The sequence below is a fragment of the Miscanthus floridulus genome, chromosome 4 (assembly GCF_019320115.1).
Source record: "Miscanthus floridulus cultivar M001 chromosome 4, ASM1932011v1, whole genome shotgun sequence".
Classification (NCBI taxonomy): Eukaryota; Viridiplantae; Streptophyta; class Magnoliopsida; order Poales; family Poaceae; genus Miscanthus; species Miscanthus floridulus.
In genome coordinates this window covers 110263057-110283204 of record NC_089583.1, presented here as the reverse complement: position 1 = coordinate 110283204, position 20148 = coordinate 110263057, and the positions used below count along the sequence as shown (strand labels likewise).

Genomic DNA, 20148 nt, shown 5'->3' with positions numbered 1-20148 from the left:
ACTTAAATCTATCTACTCACTTATATAATAGTTAGCCGCCTTATAGCCTACTTATCTGTCTCATATATTTTTTTGGTTCTTATGCACAAACTGACTATAAGCTTACAGTTCGCTTCTCTTCTCTTTCCTCCCCCTCTTCTTCACGTCAGCACACTTATCTTCTCTTTCCTCCCCCTCTTCTTCACGTCAGCATACAACCCGCTTATAGCTCCTGGTTATACTTGCTCTTTGAAACAGCTTCATTAGTGATCAGCAACGATACTTTTCAACAGAAGAAATAACATTTCAACAGCAGCACTAGCATAATCCAAATTTAAGCGAAACAAACAGGCCAAACTACATTGGCGCACATGCATTACAGTGTACCGTCTTGACGAAGCATGAATCGACAAAGAACGGTAGTAAAAATAACACGGGGACTGAAGAAATTACTGAGGAGCCAGATCTTATTGCACCACTCGAACATTCGAGGACGAATCACCCAAACATGATCGTGCCATCTGAATGAAAAAAAAGAGAGCTAGGGCTGAGCTTGATCTCCAGTACGGAGTAGTAGATCTTTACACAGTAAAACTCATGCTTTCCTCTCCACCTTGAGTAGATCGCCATTGTTCCCTCGCCGGCCGGTCGTCGCTGCTCCCCCGGGTCGCACGAACCCACGCACGTGCCACCGCGCTGTTTCAGGCTCCGATCCGCACCGCGCCGCGCGCAGGGTCAGCCGGCCGCAGCAAGCTCAGCAGCACGCAGACATGCACGCTGCTGGTGCTGCTACTCGTCGGCGCCCCGGTCGAAGTTGAGCGCGTAGCTCCGGGAGTCGTAGCTGAAGGCTGCCAGCTGCTGCTGCCGCTTCCTCCGCCGCGCGCCGCCGCCGCCCTTCGCCATGATCTCGTGCGCCACCGCCTTCCACCGCAGCTTGGCGCGCGCCGACCGCGCGTCCTGCGCGGCGGCGGCGCGCCTCTCCTCGCCCTGTTCGTGCTGCAGCGTCCTGTACTCGAGCCGGCTCGACGACGACGCCCGCGACAGCGAGCGGCCGAAGCAGCTGAAGCCTTGCGGGACCAGCTCCTCGTCGCACGGCGGTGCCATCGCCGGCATGGACGCCTGGTGCACGAGGCTGGCCATGGAAATGGAATCAAGAAGCGCGAGCAGGAGAGCCCGAGAGGGACGGAGGTCGCACCGGAGAAGAGGATACTATATGCCGACGAGACTGTGTGAGATGCTGAAAACAGTACACACACTGAACGACCATTTATGCAGATTCGCAGGCTGGGAAACTGTTGGATCCAGCCATAAAGTATTGCTCGGCGATGAACTGTCCGATCAGACGGCGCATGGCAACATGTCCGGCGATCTCTGGTTTATACATATACAAATGGTGTGCTCGATTTAATAACATGGCAAGTGCACCAGTAACGTCCTTGTTTATCCTGCACTTTGCGGCATCAGGGAAGTCTTGCCCGGCTTTGACCAGAACATGCGAGTACGCTCCCAGCCAATCTGTTCTCCATCGTAGGAGTATACCACATCAGAAGCAAGGGAAGACCTAGATGGCATCTCGATCTGTCTGACTTGACCTGACTCAGCAGTACAAATATGTTTGCTAACATGTGCAGCAGACATGAGCATGGTTTACCAATATGTTCGCGGGATCGTTTCTATGGCTTATAAGCCAGCTGATATTGTTTTGTTGTGAGAGAAAAATAATGTATTATGACTGATAAGCATGGCTGATACGATAACTATTAAGCCTAGTTCCGAGATAAATTAAGCCGACTAATACAGGCAGTCACAGTGGTTGAGTGGTCCAAAACAGATGTTGAGCAGCATCTCTCCCAACTAATCTTCACATCCAGCAAGATATATGTAATACATGCAAACCAACTATCCAACCAACTGAAATGAATCATTCACCATGATATGAGTTCCTCGTTCCTTGAAAGTTGAAATCATGCACAAGAGTTTGAGCAACTGAAACCAAACACTGTAGCAGGGATCACAACAGTCCAAACACTGCAACTATTTGAATCGGGTTCAAGACCTTTGCGAATAATAAAAATAATGGTATCAAATCCAGACAGCAAGTGCAGACAATGTCCGCGATCAATTCAAATCAAGCATCCAACTGTATCGAAAATCATGCTGCATTATCTTGACCAGTGGCGTGCATGCGACAACAATTCCCAGCGCTACAAGCACCAGCCAACAGTGCGTCCACATGATAAAGCGCGGATGCTTTATTTGATCAATCATTGTCACTCATGGATGGGATTAGACTTTCTAATTAGGCACTAAACTTATATGCAACCACTAATATATGTGCAAGCAACTGATGACAAAATGTCCGGTTGTTGCATCTGGAAGCACCCTACACATGTTGGACTGAAGTGATTGTGTATCAGATTACCGGATCTTTGGGGCATAGTTGGTAGCAAGGAGATAATCATCATGGTCAAAATACTGCAAAGTCTAACTAGATGGTTTGCCTCCAGATCCATAATTATCATTATGGTCAAAATATTCTCAAAGTCATTTCACCAAGAATTATCAGTGGGCTGGTAGCAAGGAGGTAATAGCTTTCCTATGCCTGTTACACTTGATCCGTTGCCAAGGAAACATCACAATTAAGTAGAGCTGTGCTAAACAATAAACATGAACTTAGCAACTTAAAAACCACCTGGTTATCTCAAGACAATACAACATGAAAGCCAGCCAAGAGCCAAAAACAAACAAATGTCGACTAAAACCTTGCCACCAAATAGTTCTAGGCTCTAGCTCAATAATGCAAATACAAATTGTCACTCCACATTGCATGATGATACGATGTAGAGTTACAAGCATTCAAGCTCACTATGTACAAAATTATATACAGCTCTGGGATCCAAATTTTGTGTTAGTGTGGAACAGACAACCAAACAGAAACAGTAACACCACACTACTCTGAAAACAGTAACCTTTGGAGGTTCTCTAGTTGTACCCCTCACAGAGAATGTACAAGATATAAATTAAACCAACAAAATACCAGTATTGAATCGTTGGGATAAAATTCTTAAAGGAAAATAGGAAATAATTTCTTTAAGAAAACCTGGACTATTAGTGAGAATAGAGACCATCTAGCACATGCAAACATGTTCTCTAGACCCTCAGTAAAGGAACAGCCCAATCAAGAAGTAGACACGCTCTGAACATACATTTAGCAGTAAACATTTTTTTAGAGGAAACAACACTTTAATTAATCATGAGCAAGAAGTAGACACACTCTGAACATAAATTTAGCACTAACCATTTTTTTAGAGGAAACATCACTTCAATTAACGATGAGAGATTTTCTCAGTAACTAAAAGGACAATACAGTGCAAAATTACATCCAGCACAGAGCTGGCTTCTCCATAGCACATCGAACCAAGAACAGCCAAATCATGTGTAACCCTATTACATTCTCTAGGCATCCAATCTACCTTAACAGAGCTCAAATTTGAAGCCAGGAATTAACCGTGTGTCCTTTGGACACAGAGACATGACAGGTAGGAGACCAAAACAATGACATTTCAATTAAGACCTTGCCATTCAATGTTTCTATTTTTATCTCTAAAGTGAAAATTAATACTCACTCCGTCGCGCCCAAAATAAATCAACTTCTAGAGCTATCCTAAACTATTTTAAGTTTGACCAAATTTATATAAAAAACACCAATGTTTATGACACCCAAAGTAGTATTAATAGGTACACCATGATACATTTTTATAATGTACTTAGATAGAGTCATAGAAGATGCTACTCTTTCCTATAAAACAGGTCAAACTTAAGATAGTCTGACTTTAAGTGATTCTAGGAATTGATTTATTTTGGGGCGGAGATAGTACTCACTCTAAATTGCACGCATGACAAGGAAATCTCAAGTTCAAGATCACTTGATTCAATTACTCTGAAACAGAAAAAGTAACACCATTGCATGATCCCCTGACATGGAACTAAAATTAATGGCCCATAGAATAAAACAGGGGGGAAAACACCATTGCTCAGACAACCTTTTTAAGCTTCTAACTTCTTAGCTATTCTTCTTAGAGGCTTTTACATGTATGCCATTAAAAAAGTTTGTAATTACACACAAGCCATTAAAAAAATTGACCGCACATGAGTGCCATCGTTCTGAACTTCTTTGCTCTCCAAGCCATTCCGTCGGTGTTCTGTTCGTTTTTCACCGTTACATGTGGGCCCGGTCAGTATAAAGGTCCAAAATACCCCTCTCATCCCTGTCCTCTCTCTCTCAAACTCTCTCTCTTCTCGTGCGTGCGGCCGGGGCGGAGCTCGCCTGCGCCCACGGCGGCCAGGGCTAGGCTGGGCGGCCGTGCGGAGCAGCGGCACCGAGGCGGTCACCTTGAGGATGGTCGCGGCCACCATCAGCAGCACCGCCATCTCCTTCTTCTTGGCCGCGGCGGCGCGGGAGGCGCGCCTGCAGCTCGCCCGGGCGCGCAGCGCGCAGCGGCACAGCGCGGCGGGCACGCCCACGGCCGCGAGCACGAGCGCTGACTGAGGGGATGGCGGCCGCGAGCTCCGCTGTCGACCACCCGGCACGCGCGCCGCCGCTCTTCCTCGCTCGCGCCCGCTCCTCCTCCCGTCGAGGCTCCTAGCACCGACGCGGCAACGGCGAGCACTGCTCGGCGGCGCCTATGTCCGCGGCAGAGGTCCGCCCGGGCTGCTACCTGCGCGGATGGCAGCTTCTTCAGGTCGGGGGCGAAGGCGAGGCCATGGAGAAGCTGCTGCTGGGGCGAGGAATCGGACGGATGCACTGTGGTGGCAGCGGATTTTGCGGCGACGGCGGCTGCTGCTCGAGCTGGCACGCCGTGCGCAGTGTGCAGTGCGAGAGAGAGTGAGAGCTCGCACACACGCGTGCGCAGTGCCTGGTCGGTCTCACAACAGAGAGAGACATGGAGGAGGCGGTGGAGGCTGTGGTTGCGGCCGGAGTGGAGCCATTCCCGACGGTGGACAAATGCGACGTCTCGGGCCTCAGCGCGCACTCCTCCATGGTGGCGGACCTTGACGGGAGGATGAGAGGGGTATTTTGGACCTTTATACTGACCGGACCCACATGTAACGGTGAAAAACGAACACAATACCGACGGAATGACTTGGAGAGCAAAGAAGTTCAGGACGATGGCACTCGTGTGCGGTCAATTTTTTTTAATGGCATGTGTGTAATTACAAACTTTTTTAATGGCATATATGTAAAAGCCTCTTCTTCTTAAGACAATAAATTACAGAAAAACATATCATGATTCATGACCACACATCAATAGAACCTAGGGAATGCTACTTATCAACCAAAGATACTTGTTGGGCAGCAGAATCCAAATCCTTAATATTTTGTTCAAATTGGAATTACATCCCAAAAATTCTAACAGAAGCACTGCTGAATGATTCTAGAACCTAAACAAAAAAACTTGATATAGGCAACCAAACATAACACTCACACAGATCATTTGAAATTATGGGATAAGGAAACCGACATCCATAAGTATCACAGTCTCCTTGGAGGCTCCTCAAATCTCAAACATTAGCTAAGCTATACCAAAACTTGTAACATGAACTAATTGGTGAAACCAAGATAGAAAGGGCGAAAAGGCGAAACCAAATACCAAGTCTCTTGCTTCATTCTAAACTTTTGATGAGAGCATCATCCAACCTAATCAAGGTTAAGCCCAACTCCAAACCATTTTGAATAATGCAGCTTCAATGGTCAAAAACCTCATCCAGTCTCATAACTGCCAAGTCTCAAGATACATGCCTCTTCCTAGGTGCATCGGGTAGATAAATTTAAAGACCTCACATAGTAACATAGCATAAGGTACTACTACTAACTTCCTTAGGATTAAGACAAACTCCAAACCTGTAGAGAATCAATTCACAACCATCACGCCACCAGAGCGCTCGCGGTGGTCGATTCGTACTTCAAGTTGGGGGCGATCTTCTTGGTGCGGCGGTAGTAGCGGATCAGGCGGTGGACCCTGCTCTCGACGAGGATCAGGCGGAACTTGGCGTCTACGTCCGTCCGGTTCCTGTCCAGGTGCTTCCTGATCGCGACGGCCTTCTTGATGAGGAAGTAGAGGTCCTCGGGCACCTCCGGCGCGAGCCCGCGGGCCTTGAGCATGCGCAGGATCTTGCCGCCCGTGACGCCGTGGACCAGCGGGACGCCGTGCGTGTCGCGGAGCAGCGCACCGATCTGCGACGGCAGGTGGCCCTTCTTGGCGGCGCGCACGATCATGTCCTCCACCTCCCCAGCAGTCGACCTCACCCAGCCAGGGGCGACGCGAGCGTAGGGCAGCACCGACGAGGACATGCCCTTCCCGGGGCCGTACACGCGTCCCATGGCGGCGGTTGTGGCGAGCGGTGGGCGGCGGGCGAGCAGGAGGGAGAGCGAGTGGCAAGTTGGCGGGGGCGGCGGCGAGACGGAAACCTAGAAGCCTGGAAATGCCAAGAGGCTTACCCGCTCTCTATGTAGTGGTGGGCTGCTGGCGCATTAACGATTTCTGAAATTGGGCCGGTTCACACAGTGAAGCCTAATATAAGCCCAACCTAATGCTGACTCGTCGCCGTCGGGACTCTTGGTCTCGGGCTCTCAGCCCATCTAGCAGCATCAAGCGAATAACCCCACGAAAACATTTCTATATATAAAAAAAAAACCACGAAAACATGGTCCATTTTAGTTCACCTCAGATTAACAACAACATAAAAAGCTTAGTCATGCTAATATAAAAAAGAGTAAAATTCACCATCGATCCTTAAACTTGGTCAGTAGTGTCATCCCGGTCCCCGAACTTTCAAAGTGATATATATGGGTCCCTAAACTTAGCCAACGATATCATCATTGGCGGCGCCAGGGGTATGCACCTGTATGCCATGGAATACCGATGTTTTGGGAACAAAAACAAATACATATACATATGTATAATGGTATAGCATGTTGGTATACTGAATGTTGCAAATATGGCCCATAAGCCCAATTGAACAACTAGCAGTAGTAGCCCACGAAGTCATAGATTCCAGAAAAACCCATTGACATCTCCCGACGCTCTGTGCTCCTGTCCGTCACTCCCATCGAGCCATCGACCGAAAGCAGCCGGCGGTGCAAACTGGCGGCACGGCAGCACCTCTGGCTCTCTCCCTCAGCCCCCTCGCCTCTCTTAGCTCTGCTCAACCGCACCTATCCGGCCCCAATGGCCGATGTCGAAGCCCATCGGGAAAGGAGCCTACGGCGGCCTACAGCAAAGGAGCAGCTCCCCTTCGGGCTCTGACTGGTCAACCTTCCCCCCTCTGTCCCCATCCCAGCTTCAGCTTGAAGAAATGTGGACACAAAACACCCCTAGATCCATTATTTAGAAGTTCTAAGGGAGAATAAAGATTTCATTTTCTATTTTTTCATTGTATTTGTAATTAGATGAAGAAGAAGGGTGCTAGCATATTTGCACTTTGCTTATTACTATTGCATATTCTACTTTTCTTATTACTCTTATTTGCATTGGAAATTTTTTGAACATGGAATATCCTGAAGTAAAATTCTGGCTCCGCCACTGGGTATCATCTCAGTCCATGAACTTCCAAGTTGTTCACCGTCGGTGTCGGTGTAGAAAGTGACCAACACGTAAATATTTATAGTTTTGCCGTACGTTGTGATTGGCGGTGGCCTAGCACTCAATGACACAGGGGCTATACTGGTTCAGGCAACGTGCCCTACGTCCAGTTTGAGTCGGTCGGTGACTTTATTCCTGAGCCCAGGTGCTCGAAGTCTGCAGTGGGGTTACAAACGAGAAGGAGAAAGATGGGGGTGTACAAGAGGTCCGGTCGGCTCCAGTTGGAAGGACCGAGAGCGATAGGAGATTCGCTATGGGCTAAGTGTTCAAGCGTGTGCCTGAGGTCCAAACCTAGCAGTTCTATGGTTGTGAGCTAGTGAACTTGATCGATCTAATGAATCTAAAGGGACTGAGCTTGAATCAACTGGGTCTATTGGGAGAGAGCGCATCCCCTTTTATAGATGAAGGGGATGGCCTTACAAGTGAGAGAGAGAGAGTACGAATGCTTCTAAGCCTTGTTGCCTACGCCGACGGATACAGGATGATGGTAGGCGACCACAACACTGTTGAATGTCAGATGCACATGGGAGGTTTCGCCGTTCTTGTTTGGGTATGGCAGATGTCGGTACTTGCATATACTGTTGATGCCCAGAGGCATGTGAGGAGTTTCACCATGTGCATTCGGTATGATAAATCTTGGCGCCCACAACACTGTCGATACCCAGAGGCATGTGGGGGAGCCTTACCGTATGGGAGTTGAATGGCGCCCACAATACTGTAGGAGAAATGTAGGCGCAGACAAGGCGGTGCTCGCGGATCTCGGCCTCGTTGTAGCCCGCGCAGCCAAGGATATTACTTTGTTAGTTTAGGGATCAGGCGAGGCGACAAGACGGTGCTCGTGGATCCTGATGGCGTGCGATCGGGGTTGTAGACCTAGGCATTTTGGAGCGCAGTCGGAGCGTAGCTGGATGGGGCGAGATCGGGGTCACAGACCCAGGCGTTTTGGAGCATAGTCGGAGCGTAGCTGGATGGGGTGAGTTTGGGGGTCGCAGACTCAGGCGTTTTGTGTCTTGAGCCCCCGAGCCCTGTTGGGCCTTAGTAGGGGTCGGTGTGAGTTGTGTGCGTTACCCCGTCCTCGGTTCCTCACAACCGGAGGGGCTGAGTTTTGTCGCTTGTCTCGATCGCTCGGGCTCGAGTGATGCGCTCGGTGAGTTCGCTAACAGGTATGATCGAGTGGAATCCGGGTCTGTCGTTCGTGATGGGGTCGGCATAGCCCTCTTGTGACATTCCACTGCTCCTTTACCTACAACCTGGCAGATGCCTAGGTCGTTCTAGAGACCGACCCGGGTGGCCTAACGGCCTTCCCTCGATGGAGATTCTGTAGGCTTGGTAAGAGGTTCAGGATCGAATAAGAAGGTTGAGATGACCCTGTCTGCCAGACTAGGTGAGGGCCGCATGGGGCTCATCTACGTTTTTCTCCCCTGGCTCTATTGGTTGCTCATGTCGAATAAGGTAACCGCCGCTTCATGACGCAACACGGAGCATTGTGATGCATTTCGCTGCACATGCGATGCTTAGTTCCTAAGCCCCCGGGTGGTTCAGGACCCGAATCGTCCGGGAGGCACGGACGTATGGAATGAATGCGCATATGGATGTATGAAATGATTATAAAGAAATAGAGGGGGTTGGTAGTGTTTACATTAATGACTTAAGTGATGGGGTTTGGAAAGCTTCAGTCAGAAACGTTCGATCGGGACCCGTGTTCGTCGTTTGTGATGGAGTCGGCGTGGCCTATATGGGGCGTCCCTTCGCTTCCTACCTGTCTCTTATTGTGTTTTTTTGAACTGTTCGATTGACTTAGGAAGCCCGATGGTCTCTCCCGGCAGAGATCCCGCTTTGGGTTTTTCCAAGTCCCACCTAGGGGTGCGGAGAGCTACCTGTGTGTGGTGACATTTTAGTTTTTGTGCCCGGTCGTGCGATAGTGGTGGGCCACACCCAGGCCACATTTTGTCTCACCAGGTGGCATTCCATCTGACCCAGCATTGTTCCATCGATCAGCGTGCGTCCCATCGGTCAGGGTGTGTCCCATCGTTTCCCATCCACGTTGAATGGGGGAAGGGAGAGAGTTTTTTGCTCTGATCTTTTGCCCCTCTTTGACTACCGCGTTTCTTCCTTAAATAGGGGGAGGGAGAGGGCTCTCCATCATAGTCCTTTGCCTGTTCTCCAACTATTGTCTCTCCTCCTTTCTCCTCACCGAGAGTGCCTGTATGTCATGTCGGTTCCTAAGTGAGAGAGATGGTAAGCGAGGGGGAGGACTTATAGATCCTTTTATGAATCTAGAGCACGATGTCGAGCTGGAGGCTGCTCGGGGCGGTGCTGGCCGTCTTTGCCTAAGAAGGGGTGGCTTCCACCGAAGGGGGTGGTGTGCTGGATTCATCTGTGAGGCCTTCTTCGAGATGGAGCCGCATGTGGAGGGGAAGTTGTCTAGGATCATGCTGGTGGAGGGTTCCACGCCTGTAGCTGCTTAGGTTGGCCAGTTCATAAAGTTTGATGAGATCTCTTCTAGCCATGGTGGCCATACTTCAGTGGCAGCGTCCCTACCGAGGAGCTGCCTCGCTTGCATGAGAAGGTCCGGAGCCCCATTCTCTTCTACTGAGCATCTATGGGCGTGGTGCCCTTGAGGTACTTGTTGCGCTCACCGAAGTTGAGGGAATGGAACCGAGCGGGTCCCTTGAGGTACCCGTTGTGCTCGCTGAAGTCGAGAGCAGAACCGGGTAGGGGCCCCTATAGCGATGGTTATGTCCAACGGCGAGTGCCGTTTTCCTTTGGCGTCATGCGATGTCGTCGAGTGGCCATAGTAGTATTTGGAATAAAAGTAGTTTTTAGTAAAAAAATGTAATAGTTGAGTTCATGGGTGAGCCCCTGTGTGAACAGTTTTTGTATCAATGAATACATCAGTCCTATTCTTTGTGATAGAATCACTATCCGTTCCTTGTTTTTATCCTGACGTAGCTATTGTTTTTGTCCTTTCTTTTTCGCACCTGCCCGTTAGTTCCATAGGCTGTAGCTTTTTTAAGAACCTGGGTATGGCCCATGGGGCTCGGCTGCTCGTAACCGCAGGTTGTGGCGGGGTGTGTTCGGTTAGGAGTAAGAACAAAGTTACGTAGGACAGTCAAAGGAAAAGGAATGCGCTTCCATTCGGGGGACAAAGTTGTTTACCACGTGACAATAAAAAAGAGAGGTAATATTCGGTATTATACCCTCATGTAGCCCCCGAGCGACCTGGGCAGAAACTGTTCGGGTCGGGGTGCTTTACAGGAGCAAGTGTTGACTAAAAAAGCGGTAAGACCAAATTTTAGAGGAAAAATAACGTAGTTGTTCAATGTTCTAAGTGCTAGTGAGAATGTTGCCGTTGTCATCCTCCAGTCGGTAGGTGCCCGGTTGGATTACTTCGGTCACCGTATAGGGTCCTTCCCATGGTGGAGAGAATTTGTGTTTTTCCTTTGTTGATTGGGTCCTCCGGAGTATGAGATCACCGACTTTGAGGATTCTCCTCCTGATTTTTCTTTCGTGGTACCTGCAGAGAGTTTGCTGATAGTGAGCGGAGCAGATGATGGTCGTCTCACGAGCTTCCTCGAGCAGGTCGACTACATCTTGCTGAGCCTCCGTGGCTCGATCGTGGTTGAAAGCCTTCACTCTTGGGGCGCCGTGGTAGAGGTCAGAGGACAGCACTACCTCAGCTCTGTAAGCTAGGAAGAACGGTGTGAACCCTATGGATCAATTCGGGGTCATTCTCAGACTCCAGAGGATTGCTGGGACCTCTGCCACCCATCGTCTGGCGTATTTGTTGAGTCTGTCGAAGATGCATGACTTGAGTCCTTGGAGGACCATGCCATTAGCACGCTCAACCTGACCATTGATTCATGGATGTCTAACAGAGGCCCAGTCGATCCTGATGCCATATCCATCACTGAAGTCTAGGAACTTCTTTCTGGTGAAGTTGGTTCTGTGGTAAATGATGATATAGTTATGAACGGTGAACCGGTAGATAATGTCAAGGAAGAATTTGACCGCCTCTTCCGAGTGGATGTTGGTGATGGGCTTAGCCTCTATCCACTTGGTGAACTTATCGACTGCTACAAGTAGGTGAGCAAAACCACCTGGGCCCTTTTTGAGGGGTCCCACCATATCGAGGACCTAGACCACGAATGGCCAGGTGATGGGGATGGTTTGGAGCTCTTGTGTCGGCAAATGTGTTTACCGAATGTAGAACTGGCATCCTTCACATCTATGGATGACCTCCTCTGCATCTCATAGCGCGGTGGGCCAGTAAAAACCTTGGCGAAAGGCTTTTCTGACCAATGACCTTGGGACCGCATGATGTCCATAAATCCTAGCATGGACCTCGAGGAGAAGCTGCTTCCCCTAGTCGGTGGGGATGCACTTCATGAGCACTCCTGATGGACTCCGTTTGTAGAGTACGCCACCGAGCGCGATGAAGGTTTTGGCGTGTCAAGTGATCCATTGAGATTCAGTCCTTTTGGGTGGGAGAACCTCCTCAATGAGGTAGGCAAGTAGCGATGCTCGCTAGTTGGTTTGATCGAGTGCCAATACAGCAACATCGGCGGGTGACGCCATCATGGAGGTACTGGGATCGGAGCCCCGAGCGCTGGCTTGGTGCCAGGGTTGGAGCCCCGGGGCGCTGGCCTAGCGTCGGGGTGTGTCTGGGTCAGACCTTATAGGACACGGGCGGATGGCTCGTGGAGGTCATTGATGAAGATCCTGCTTGGGGACGGGTCTCTCCTAGCGGCCAATTTTGTGAGAAAATCGACAGCAACGTTGTCCTTTTGGGGGACATGGTGTAGCTCGATCTCCTAGAATTTGTCCTCGAGCTTGCACACATTCTGGCAGTACGCTGCCATGAGGGGGCTTTTGTAGGAGGATTCCTTCATGACTTGATCAATGGCCAACTCTAAGTCACCACGAACGTAGAGTCACGTAGCGTCGAGCTTGATGGCGATGCGCAATCCGTTGATGAGGACCTCGTATTCTATGGTGTTGTTTGAGGCCAAAAAATAGACACGGATGGTGTAGCAGAGTCTACTCCTGTCTGGGGAGATCAGAACCACTCTAGCCCCCGAGCCGGGCACCATTACAGACCCATCGAAGTACATTGTCTAGTACTTGTGCGTGACGTCCAGGGTCGGTAGCTGGACCTCCATCCATTCGACGACAAAATCTATGAGAGCCTGAGACTTAACAGCGGTATGAGGGGTATACCTAATGTCATGGCCCATTAGTTCAAGTGCCCACTTGGAGATTCACCCCACAGCATCACGGTTGCGGATGATGTCTCCGAGCGGATATGAGGTGATGACCACAACTTCGTGGTCGGTGAAGTAGTGTAGGAGCTTCCTGGTCGCCATTAGCACAGCGTATAGGAGTTTCTGCACCTAGGGGTACCGGACCTTAGGGTCATTAAGTACCTCCCCAACAAAGTATATGGGTTGCTGTACCTTGAGCTAGTGTCCTGGCTCCTCCCTTTCGATGACCAGGGCAGCACTCACCACATGGTTGCTTGTCTCAATGTAAAGGAGGAGGGGTTCTCCCTGTTCGGGAGCGACAAGGATTAGGGCCAATGTTAGGGACGCTTTGAGGATTTCTAGAGCCTGCTGGGCTTCTTCAGTCCAAACAAAGGCGTCCGTCTTTTTGAGGAGCTTGTAGAGTGGCATCCCCCATTCGCTGAGCCAGGAGATGAAGCGGCTCAGGGCAGCCAGATAGCCAGTGAGCCTTTGTATGCCCTTAACATTGTGTATGGGGCCCATGTTGGAGATGGTCATGATCTTTTTGGGGTTGGCCTCGATGCCACGCTCGGACATGATGTATCCAAGCAGCTTCCCCTTCAGAACCCTGAAAACACATTTTTCGGGATTCAGCTTGATGTTGAACCTTTGGAGGTTCACGAATGTCGTGGCCAAGTTTACGATCAGGTCGCGAGCTTGAGCTATTTTGACCACTATATCATCAACATAGACATCGATTGTTGCTTTTGGCCGCTCGGCTTGATTAGGCTAATTGAGCGGGTCAATTTGGTCGGTGAAGCATTATTGCATGCACCTTTGGTAGGTGGTGCCAGCGTTCTTTAGGCCAAAAGGCATGGTTATGTAGCAGTACGAACCATATAGGGTGATGAACGAGGTTGTGGGCTGATCGGATTCTTTCATCATGATCTGGTGATAGCATAAGTAGGCATCCAGAAAGGATAGGGTCTCGCAACTCGAGGTGGAGTCGACTATCTGGTCTATGCGTGGTAAAGGAAAGTGATCCTTTGGACACACTTTATTGAGGCTAGTATAATCAATGCACATTCTCTACTTCCCGGTCTTCTTTTTAACAAGAACGAGATTGGCAAGCCAGTCGGATTGGAATACCTCTCTGATGAATCCGGCTACCAAGAGTTTGGCGATCTCTTTGCCTATTGCCCTGCATCTCTCATCGTCAAAGCGACGCAGGCGCTGCTTGGCGAGCTTTGAGCCCAGGATGAGGCATAGTGCGTGCTCGGTGACCTCCCACGGTATGCTTGGCATGTCAGAAGGCTGCCATGCGAAGACATCGCTATTGGCGCATAGAAAGTCGATGAGCTCACATTCCTATTTGGCTGAGAGCTAGGTCCCAATCTGCATTATCTTGGTTAGGTCGGTGGGGTCGATACCCACCACCTTGGTTTCCTCGAGCGGACGGAAGGCCATCAAGGAGGTCGGTTTGTTACAGTCCAGGACCGCTAGGGTTGATGACTCCCTGAGCCGTGGGAGCTCGGATGAATTAACGACCGTGGTGGTGAGCTCAACATGCTCGTGGGTGCACATGAAGGCGTGCGAGAATGCACTACTTATAGTGATGACGTCGTTTGGTCCTGGCATCTTCAGCTTGAGGTAGGTGTAGTTGGGGATCACCATGAATTTGACATAGCATAGATGCCCCAAGATAGTGTGGTAGGACCCTAGAAAGTCCACCACCTCGAAGGTGAGGACCTCCGAGCGGAAGTTGGCTCGTTTGCCAAACATGATGGGCAGATCGATCTGCCCGAGTGGGTATGTCTATGCTCCTAGGATCACCCCATGGAAGGGAGAACTCGCTAGGCGGAGTTTTGACCGAGATATGCGTATGGCGTCGAGGGTGTCGATGTAGAGGATGTTGAGGCCACTGCCTCCGTCTATCAACACCTTGGTGAGGCGCTTCTTATGGACGATAGGGTCGATGACAAGTGGGTAGCATCCCGAACTTGCGATGTGGGAGGGATGGTCCCTCTGATCAAAGGTGATTGGAGATTCTGACCAACTGAGGAAGGAGGGGATGGCCGTCTCGGCGGCGCATGCCTCCTTGTAGCGCACCTTATGCTGGCATTTCATCCTGATGGCGTCAGACCCACTGAAGATCACGATGCACTCCTCAAGTTCAAGGAAGCCGTCTCCGTCCTTTCCTGTCGCACCTCCTTTCTTGGCTGCCACCTCTTTGCCATCTCCCTCCTTTGGACCGTCGGCCTGTCGAAGGAAATGTTTGGGGATCTCGTAGTCCTTGTAGAGGTGTTTGATGGGGTAGGCGTGGTTGGTGCATGGACTGTCCATGAGTTTGTTGAAGTGGTCAGGTAGCCCCTGTTGGGGTTGCTTGCCCATGCGATCAGCCACGGCGACCATCGTGGTGTTGTCCGATCGGTGCCGATCCTTTTTGTTCTTCTTGCACCTCTATGTGGAGGGGCCCTCATCTTGGTCTGCGTGCTTGGCCTTGCCTTTGTCTCGGCCTCCGCTGAAGACCGCTCTGACCACCTTCTCACCAGAGGTGTGGTTAGTGGCAACATCGAGCAGGTCACGGGTGGTATGGGGTTTTAGGCAGCCAAGCTTGTGGATCAGGGACTCATAGTTTGTCCTAGAGAGGAATGCGCTGATGACGTCTGTGTCAACAACATCAGGAAGGGAGTTGCATCATTGGGAGAACCTACGGATGTAATCCCATAGGGACTCGCTGGGCTCCTGCTAGCAGCAATTAAGGTCCCAGGAGTTTCTAGGGTGAACATACGGCCCCTAGAAATTTCTAATGAAGACCCTCTTGAGGTCCGCCCAGTCATGGATGCTGTCGTATGGGAGGAATTCAAGCTATGCCTGAACATATTCCCCCATGCATATGGGAAGATACTGAATGATGAAATAGTCATCATCCACTCCTCCGACCCGGCAAGCGAGCTGGAAATCTTTGAGCCAAATATCGAGATTTGTCTCCCCAGTGTACTTGGCAATGTTGGTGGGCGGTCGGAAGCGTTGTGGGAACGGCGCTCTCTAGATACACCGGTCAGAGGCCCGCAGCCCTAGACCCTTAGGACTGGGACTTCGATCGTTCGGTCGGCAACCGCACCTAGGTCGCATTTCACCGCTCCCCTTGATGGTTGGGCCAGGATTTGTGTCGCTTGCTCTTGCCACCGCCCGATGGACATCATCATCGTGCCGGGCCCAATGCTGGTTGCTGATGATGCTGCGAGCGTCCTAGTGTGGACGGGCCACTCGTGTACCAGCGGTCGGTGTGGGGTAGGTGCTAGGTCGAACCATGGCATGGTTGCTACCCCCCGAGTCACACCAAGCGGCTGTAGCGATGAGCGGATGGAGCGATCCGTCTGGCACGTCCCCATTCCCCCAGTGGGGAGAGAGGGTGCGTGTCGGAGTCGACATACGGAGCTTTTCACCTATTGAATAGCGGTGGCTTCTACTAGAACCTAGAGATTCTGGTAGATTGCCCGCTCTTGGGGGTTGACAGGCTTAGGAATGCCGTGTAGAAGCATTGCCGCAGCAGCGATGTTCTAGCCAACCCGAGTGAACTGTGGGAGATCATTTCCCTCGTTCATGATGTTGTGTTGGACCTGGCGGGCGTGACCCCGGGCGTCACCCACCGGGTCATGTGCATGGGGCGCAACGTGCTGTACCCAGCACGCCGGCTTAGGCGGTGGCTGGATCTACCACCATTGTCGTAATTCCTTGGCATGCGCTTGCACAGACGCGAGGGCGCCAGCACATGGGTCCGAAGGGGTGTGAGTCTGCGTAGATTCCACAACCACTAGTGGCTTTTCTGGAGCGTCCGCCATAGAGCACTCCAGGGACGGACGGTGGTGAGGTGCCACGTCGCCTATGCTAGAGCCATCGCTCTCACCCTTATCATCTGAGAGTTCGTGGAAGGTGGCAAAGGCATAGCTTGCCATTTCCATGAATTCGGATGTGAGGGGGGATGGCGCCGACATCCTTCGGAGCCCCCGAGCGTACACATCCATGGGGGACGTGAGACCGTAGTGGAACCGATAGTACAGTGTTCGTGGCATGGGCAACATGGTCCCTCTGGATGATCAGTTGGAGATAGTAAATAAAGAGTAAATAACAGTACATATATTAATTAGAGTGGGGTTTGAGCAGAGAGTTTGCTCGGAATAAAGCGTAGATGCCGTATCGTTGAAGCCATGCGTCCTGGAGTCGATGGAGGGTGCCTCTTCGATGGGTGCCAAAACGTGAGCCTCCTCGCGGAGGTGTAGTAAGCCGAGCCGATCTGCGCGAAGTCTAGGCTTCCGAAGAGGAAGGCCTAGGATGGCTCAAAGATGGGTGGAACCCACATCCCAACAGGCGAGAGTGCGGGAAACTCTAGTGAGCCGAAGCAAAAAGTATCGCCTGAGCCTGCCATGGCGAGGGTGGTGGAAAAGTGGGCCATCCGATGACCAAAAAAGTGTTGAACGTACAGCATCTCCCCACAGACAGCGCCAGCTGTCGTTGCAGAAAGTGACCAACACGTAAATATTTGTAGTTTTACCGTACATTGTGATCGGAGGTGGCCTAGCACTCAATGACACAGGATTTATATTGGTTCATGCAACGTGCCCTACGTCCAGTTTGAGATGGTCGGTGACTTTATTCCTGAGCCCAAGTGCTCAAAGTCTGCCGTGGGGTTACAAACGAGAAGGAGAAAGATGGGGTGTACAAGAGGTCCAGTCGACTCTGGTCGGAAGGGCTGAGAGCGATAGGAGCTCTGCTATGGGCTAAGTGTTCAAGCATGTGCCTGAGGTCCGAACCTGACAGTTCTATGGTTGTGAGCTAGTGAACTTGATCAGTCTAATGAATCTAAAGGGACTGAGCTTGAATCAACTAGGTTTATTGGGAGAGAGCGCATCCCCTCTTATAGATGAAGGGGATGACCTTACAAGTGAGAGGGAGAGAGTACGAATGCTTCTAAGCCTTGTTGCCCACGCTGACGGGTACAGGATGATGGTAGGCGCCCACAACACTGTTGGATGTCAGATGCACATGGGAGGTTCCGTCGTTCTTGTTTGGGTATGGCAGATGTTGGTATCTGCATATACTATTGATGCCTAGAGGCATGTGAGGAGTTTCACCATGTGCACTTGGTACGGTAAATCCTGGCACCCACAACACTGCCGATACCCAAAGGCATGTGGGGGGAGCCTTACCGTATGGGAGTTTAATGGCGCCCGCAATATTGTAGGGGAAATGTAGGCGCCTACAACACTTTTGTGTCAGGGCGGTTGTAGAGTACTATTCCTATAGGTGTACATGGTATGGTCCCTGGTATCGTGGTTTAACTTGTGTGCCTTGCCCTACTTTCTCTGCACGTCTCCTGGTCCCTACCGAGCGGACGTCTCCGGTCGGTTGATCCCAACCGGCTCTGATCGTGCTAGTCGAAGAAGAGCGGTGAGTAGGGGCTGGGCGTCTCCCCGGTCGGAGAGTGCAGGGTTGAAGTCAGAAGCGGTGCTTTTGGCCAAGCCTTCCGGTCGAAGAGGTCGTCCGGAGGAGGCTGGTGACCGAAGCGAGCGCTCCGGTCAGAGAGGTGGGCCAGAGTCGGAAAACGGGCGTTGTTCCTTCTCGGCCTGACCTTTCGGTCAGAGATTAGATCACTCCCCCAGCCTTTCGCTCCGATACTTGGGCCGGCCCATGAGTTTTGCGTTATCAGTTTGGGTCGAGCCTTTGTTTGGGAAGCCGATCCCCGAGGGACCCCGGGTTTATGAACCCTACAGTCGGTCTCTAAACTTGGCCGGTGGTGTCATTTCAGACGCTAAACTTGGTTTTGAGTCTCATTCGAGTCCAAATGGAGCCTAATCCACTCAATATACTGATGTGGTACACCGACTTTTCAAAAAAATAATTCATAACTTTTTATATGAATTCAGATGAGGGCAAATTTTATATCAAAATTATAACTCTCGACCGGATCTACAACTTTCTAGTTGAAAAGTTTTTGAATTGATACTATCTAAGGTGAAGTGTGCCCACTTAGTCCTCGAGCCTGCTGGAAGATGAAGAATGAATCTTGTAGCAGGGTCAAAGAAAAAGAAGTCTGAAAGCTTGCCGACATCGTCAGACATGCGCGTATCAAGACCCTAGACGTGCCGTCCAAGATCAGCACCCTGATCTGAACAGCATGGAGCAGCTTGATAGCACCCTGATGAGACATAGCAAGATCCGACCAGCAAGGGAGTACCGAGGAGTCCCCAGCGTCACTTGCAATATCCAAGCACTGAGGAGCGAGGAGTCCCCGGTGTCGCTGGCGATGACCGAGCACCGAGGAGCGAGGAGTCCTCGGCGTTGCTGGCGATGTCCGAGCATCGAGGAGGGAGAAGTCCTCAATGTCACTGGCGATGTCCGAGCATCAAGGAGCGAGGGGTCTCCGGTGTCGCTGGTGATGTCCGAGCACCGAGGAGCGAGGAGTTCTCAACGTCACTGGTGATGACCGAGCAACGACGAGCAAGGAGTCCCCGGTGCCATTAGCGATGACCGAGCACTAAGGAGCGAGGAGTCCCCGGCGTCGCTGGCGATGACCGAGCACCGAGGAGCGAGGAGTCCCTGGCGTCGCTAGTGATGTCCGAGCACCGAGGAGGGAGGAGTCCTCGACATCGCTGGCGATGTCCGAGCACCGAGGAGCGAGGAGTCCTCGGCATCGCTGGCGATGTCTGAGCACGAAGGAGCAAGGAGTTCCCAGCGTCGTTGGCGATGACCGAGCATCGGGGGGCAAGGAGTCCCCGATGCCATTGGCGATGACTGAGCACCGAGGAGTGAGGAGTCCCTGGCGTCGCTGGCAATGACCGAGCACCAAGGAGCGAGGAGTCTCCGGTGTCGCTGGCGATGTCCGAGCATCGAGGAGGGAGGAGTCCCCGGCGTCGCTGGCGATGTCTAAGCACTAAGGAGTGAGGAGTCCCTGGCGTCGCTGGCGATGGCCGAGCACCGAGGAGCGAGGAGTTCCCGGCATCGCTGGCGATGACCGAGCACCGAGGAGCAAGGAGTCCCCAGCACCATTGGCGATGACCGAGCACCTAGGAGCGAGCAGTCCCCAGCATCACTAGCAATGACCGAGCATTGAGGAGTCCCCGACGCCGCTGGCGATAATCGAGCACCAAGGAGCGAGGAGTCCCCGACGTCGCTAGCGATGTTCGAGCACTAAAGAGGGAGGAGTCCCTGACGTCACTGGCAATGACTGAGCACCGAGGAGCGAGGAGTCCTCGACGTAGGTGGCGATGTCTGAGCACCGAGGAGTCCCTGGCAAAGCTGGC

The 20148-nt window shown here is 51.4% G+C and overlaps 2 protein-coding genes across 2 annotated transcripts; both read right to left on the bottom strand.

Moving 5' to 3' along the window:
• Positions 1 to 415: 415 nt before the first annotated feature.
• LOC136552583 (uncharacterized) lies at positions 416 to 1694 on the bottom strand. Its single transcript, XM_066544146.1, has 2 exons — positions 593 to 1694; positions 416 to 500 (listed from the first exon to the last, which is right to left on the bottom strand). Exon 1 carries the CDS (start codon positions 1117 to 1119, stop codon positions 769 to 771), a length of 351 nt encoding a protein of 116 aa, XP_066400243.1. The 5' UTR covers positions 1120 to 1694; the 3' UTR covers positions 416 to 500; positions 593 to 768.
• Positions 1695 to 5310: 3616 nt separating this feature from the next.
• LOC136552582 (small ribosomal subunit protein uS15z-like) lies at positions 5311 to 6461 on the bottom strand. The gene has a single exon (XM_066544145.1). It carries the CDS (start codon positions 6359 to 6361, stop codon positions 5906 to 5908), a length of 456 nt encoding a protein of 151 aa, XP_066400242.1. The 5' UTR covers positions 6362 to 6461; the 3' UTR covers positions 5311 to 5905.
• Positions 6462 to 20148: the final 13687 nt, after the last annotated feature.

Coding starts and splice junctions, on each gene's coding strand:
- LOC136552583 (XM_066544146.1), bottom strand. CDS start 1,119: ATGGCCAGCCTCGTGCACCAGGCGTCCATGCCGGCGATGGCACCGCCG.
- LOC136552582 (XM_066544145.1), bottom strand. CDS start 6,361: ATGGGACGCGTGTACGGCCCCGGGAAGGGCATGTCCTCGTCGGTGCTG.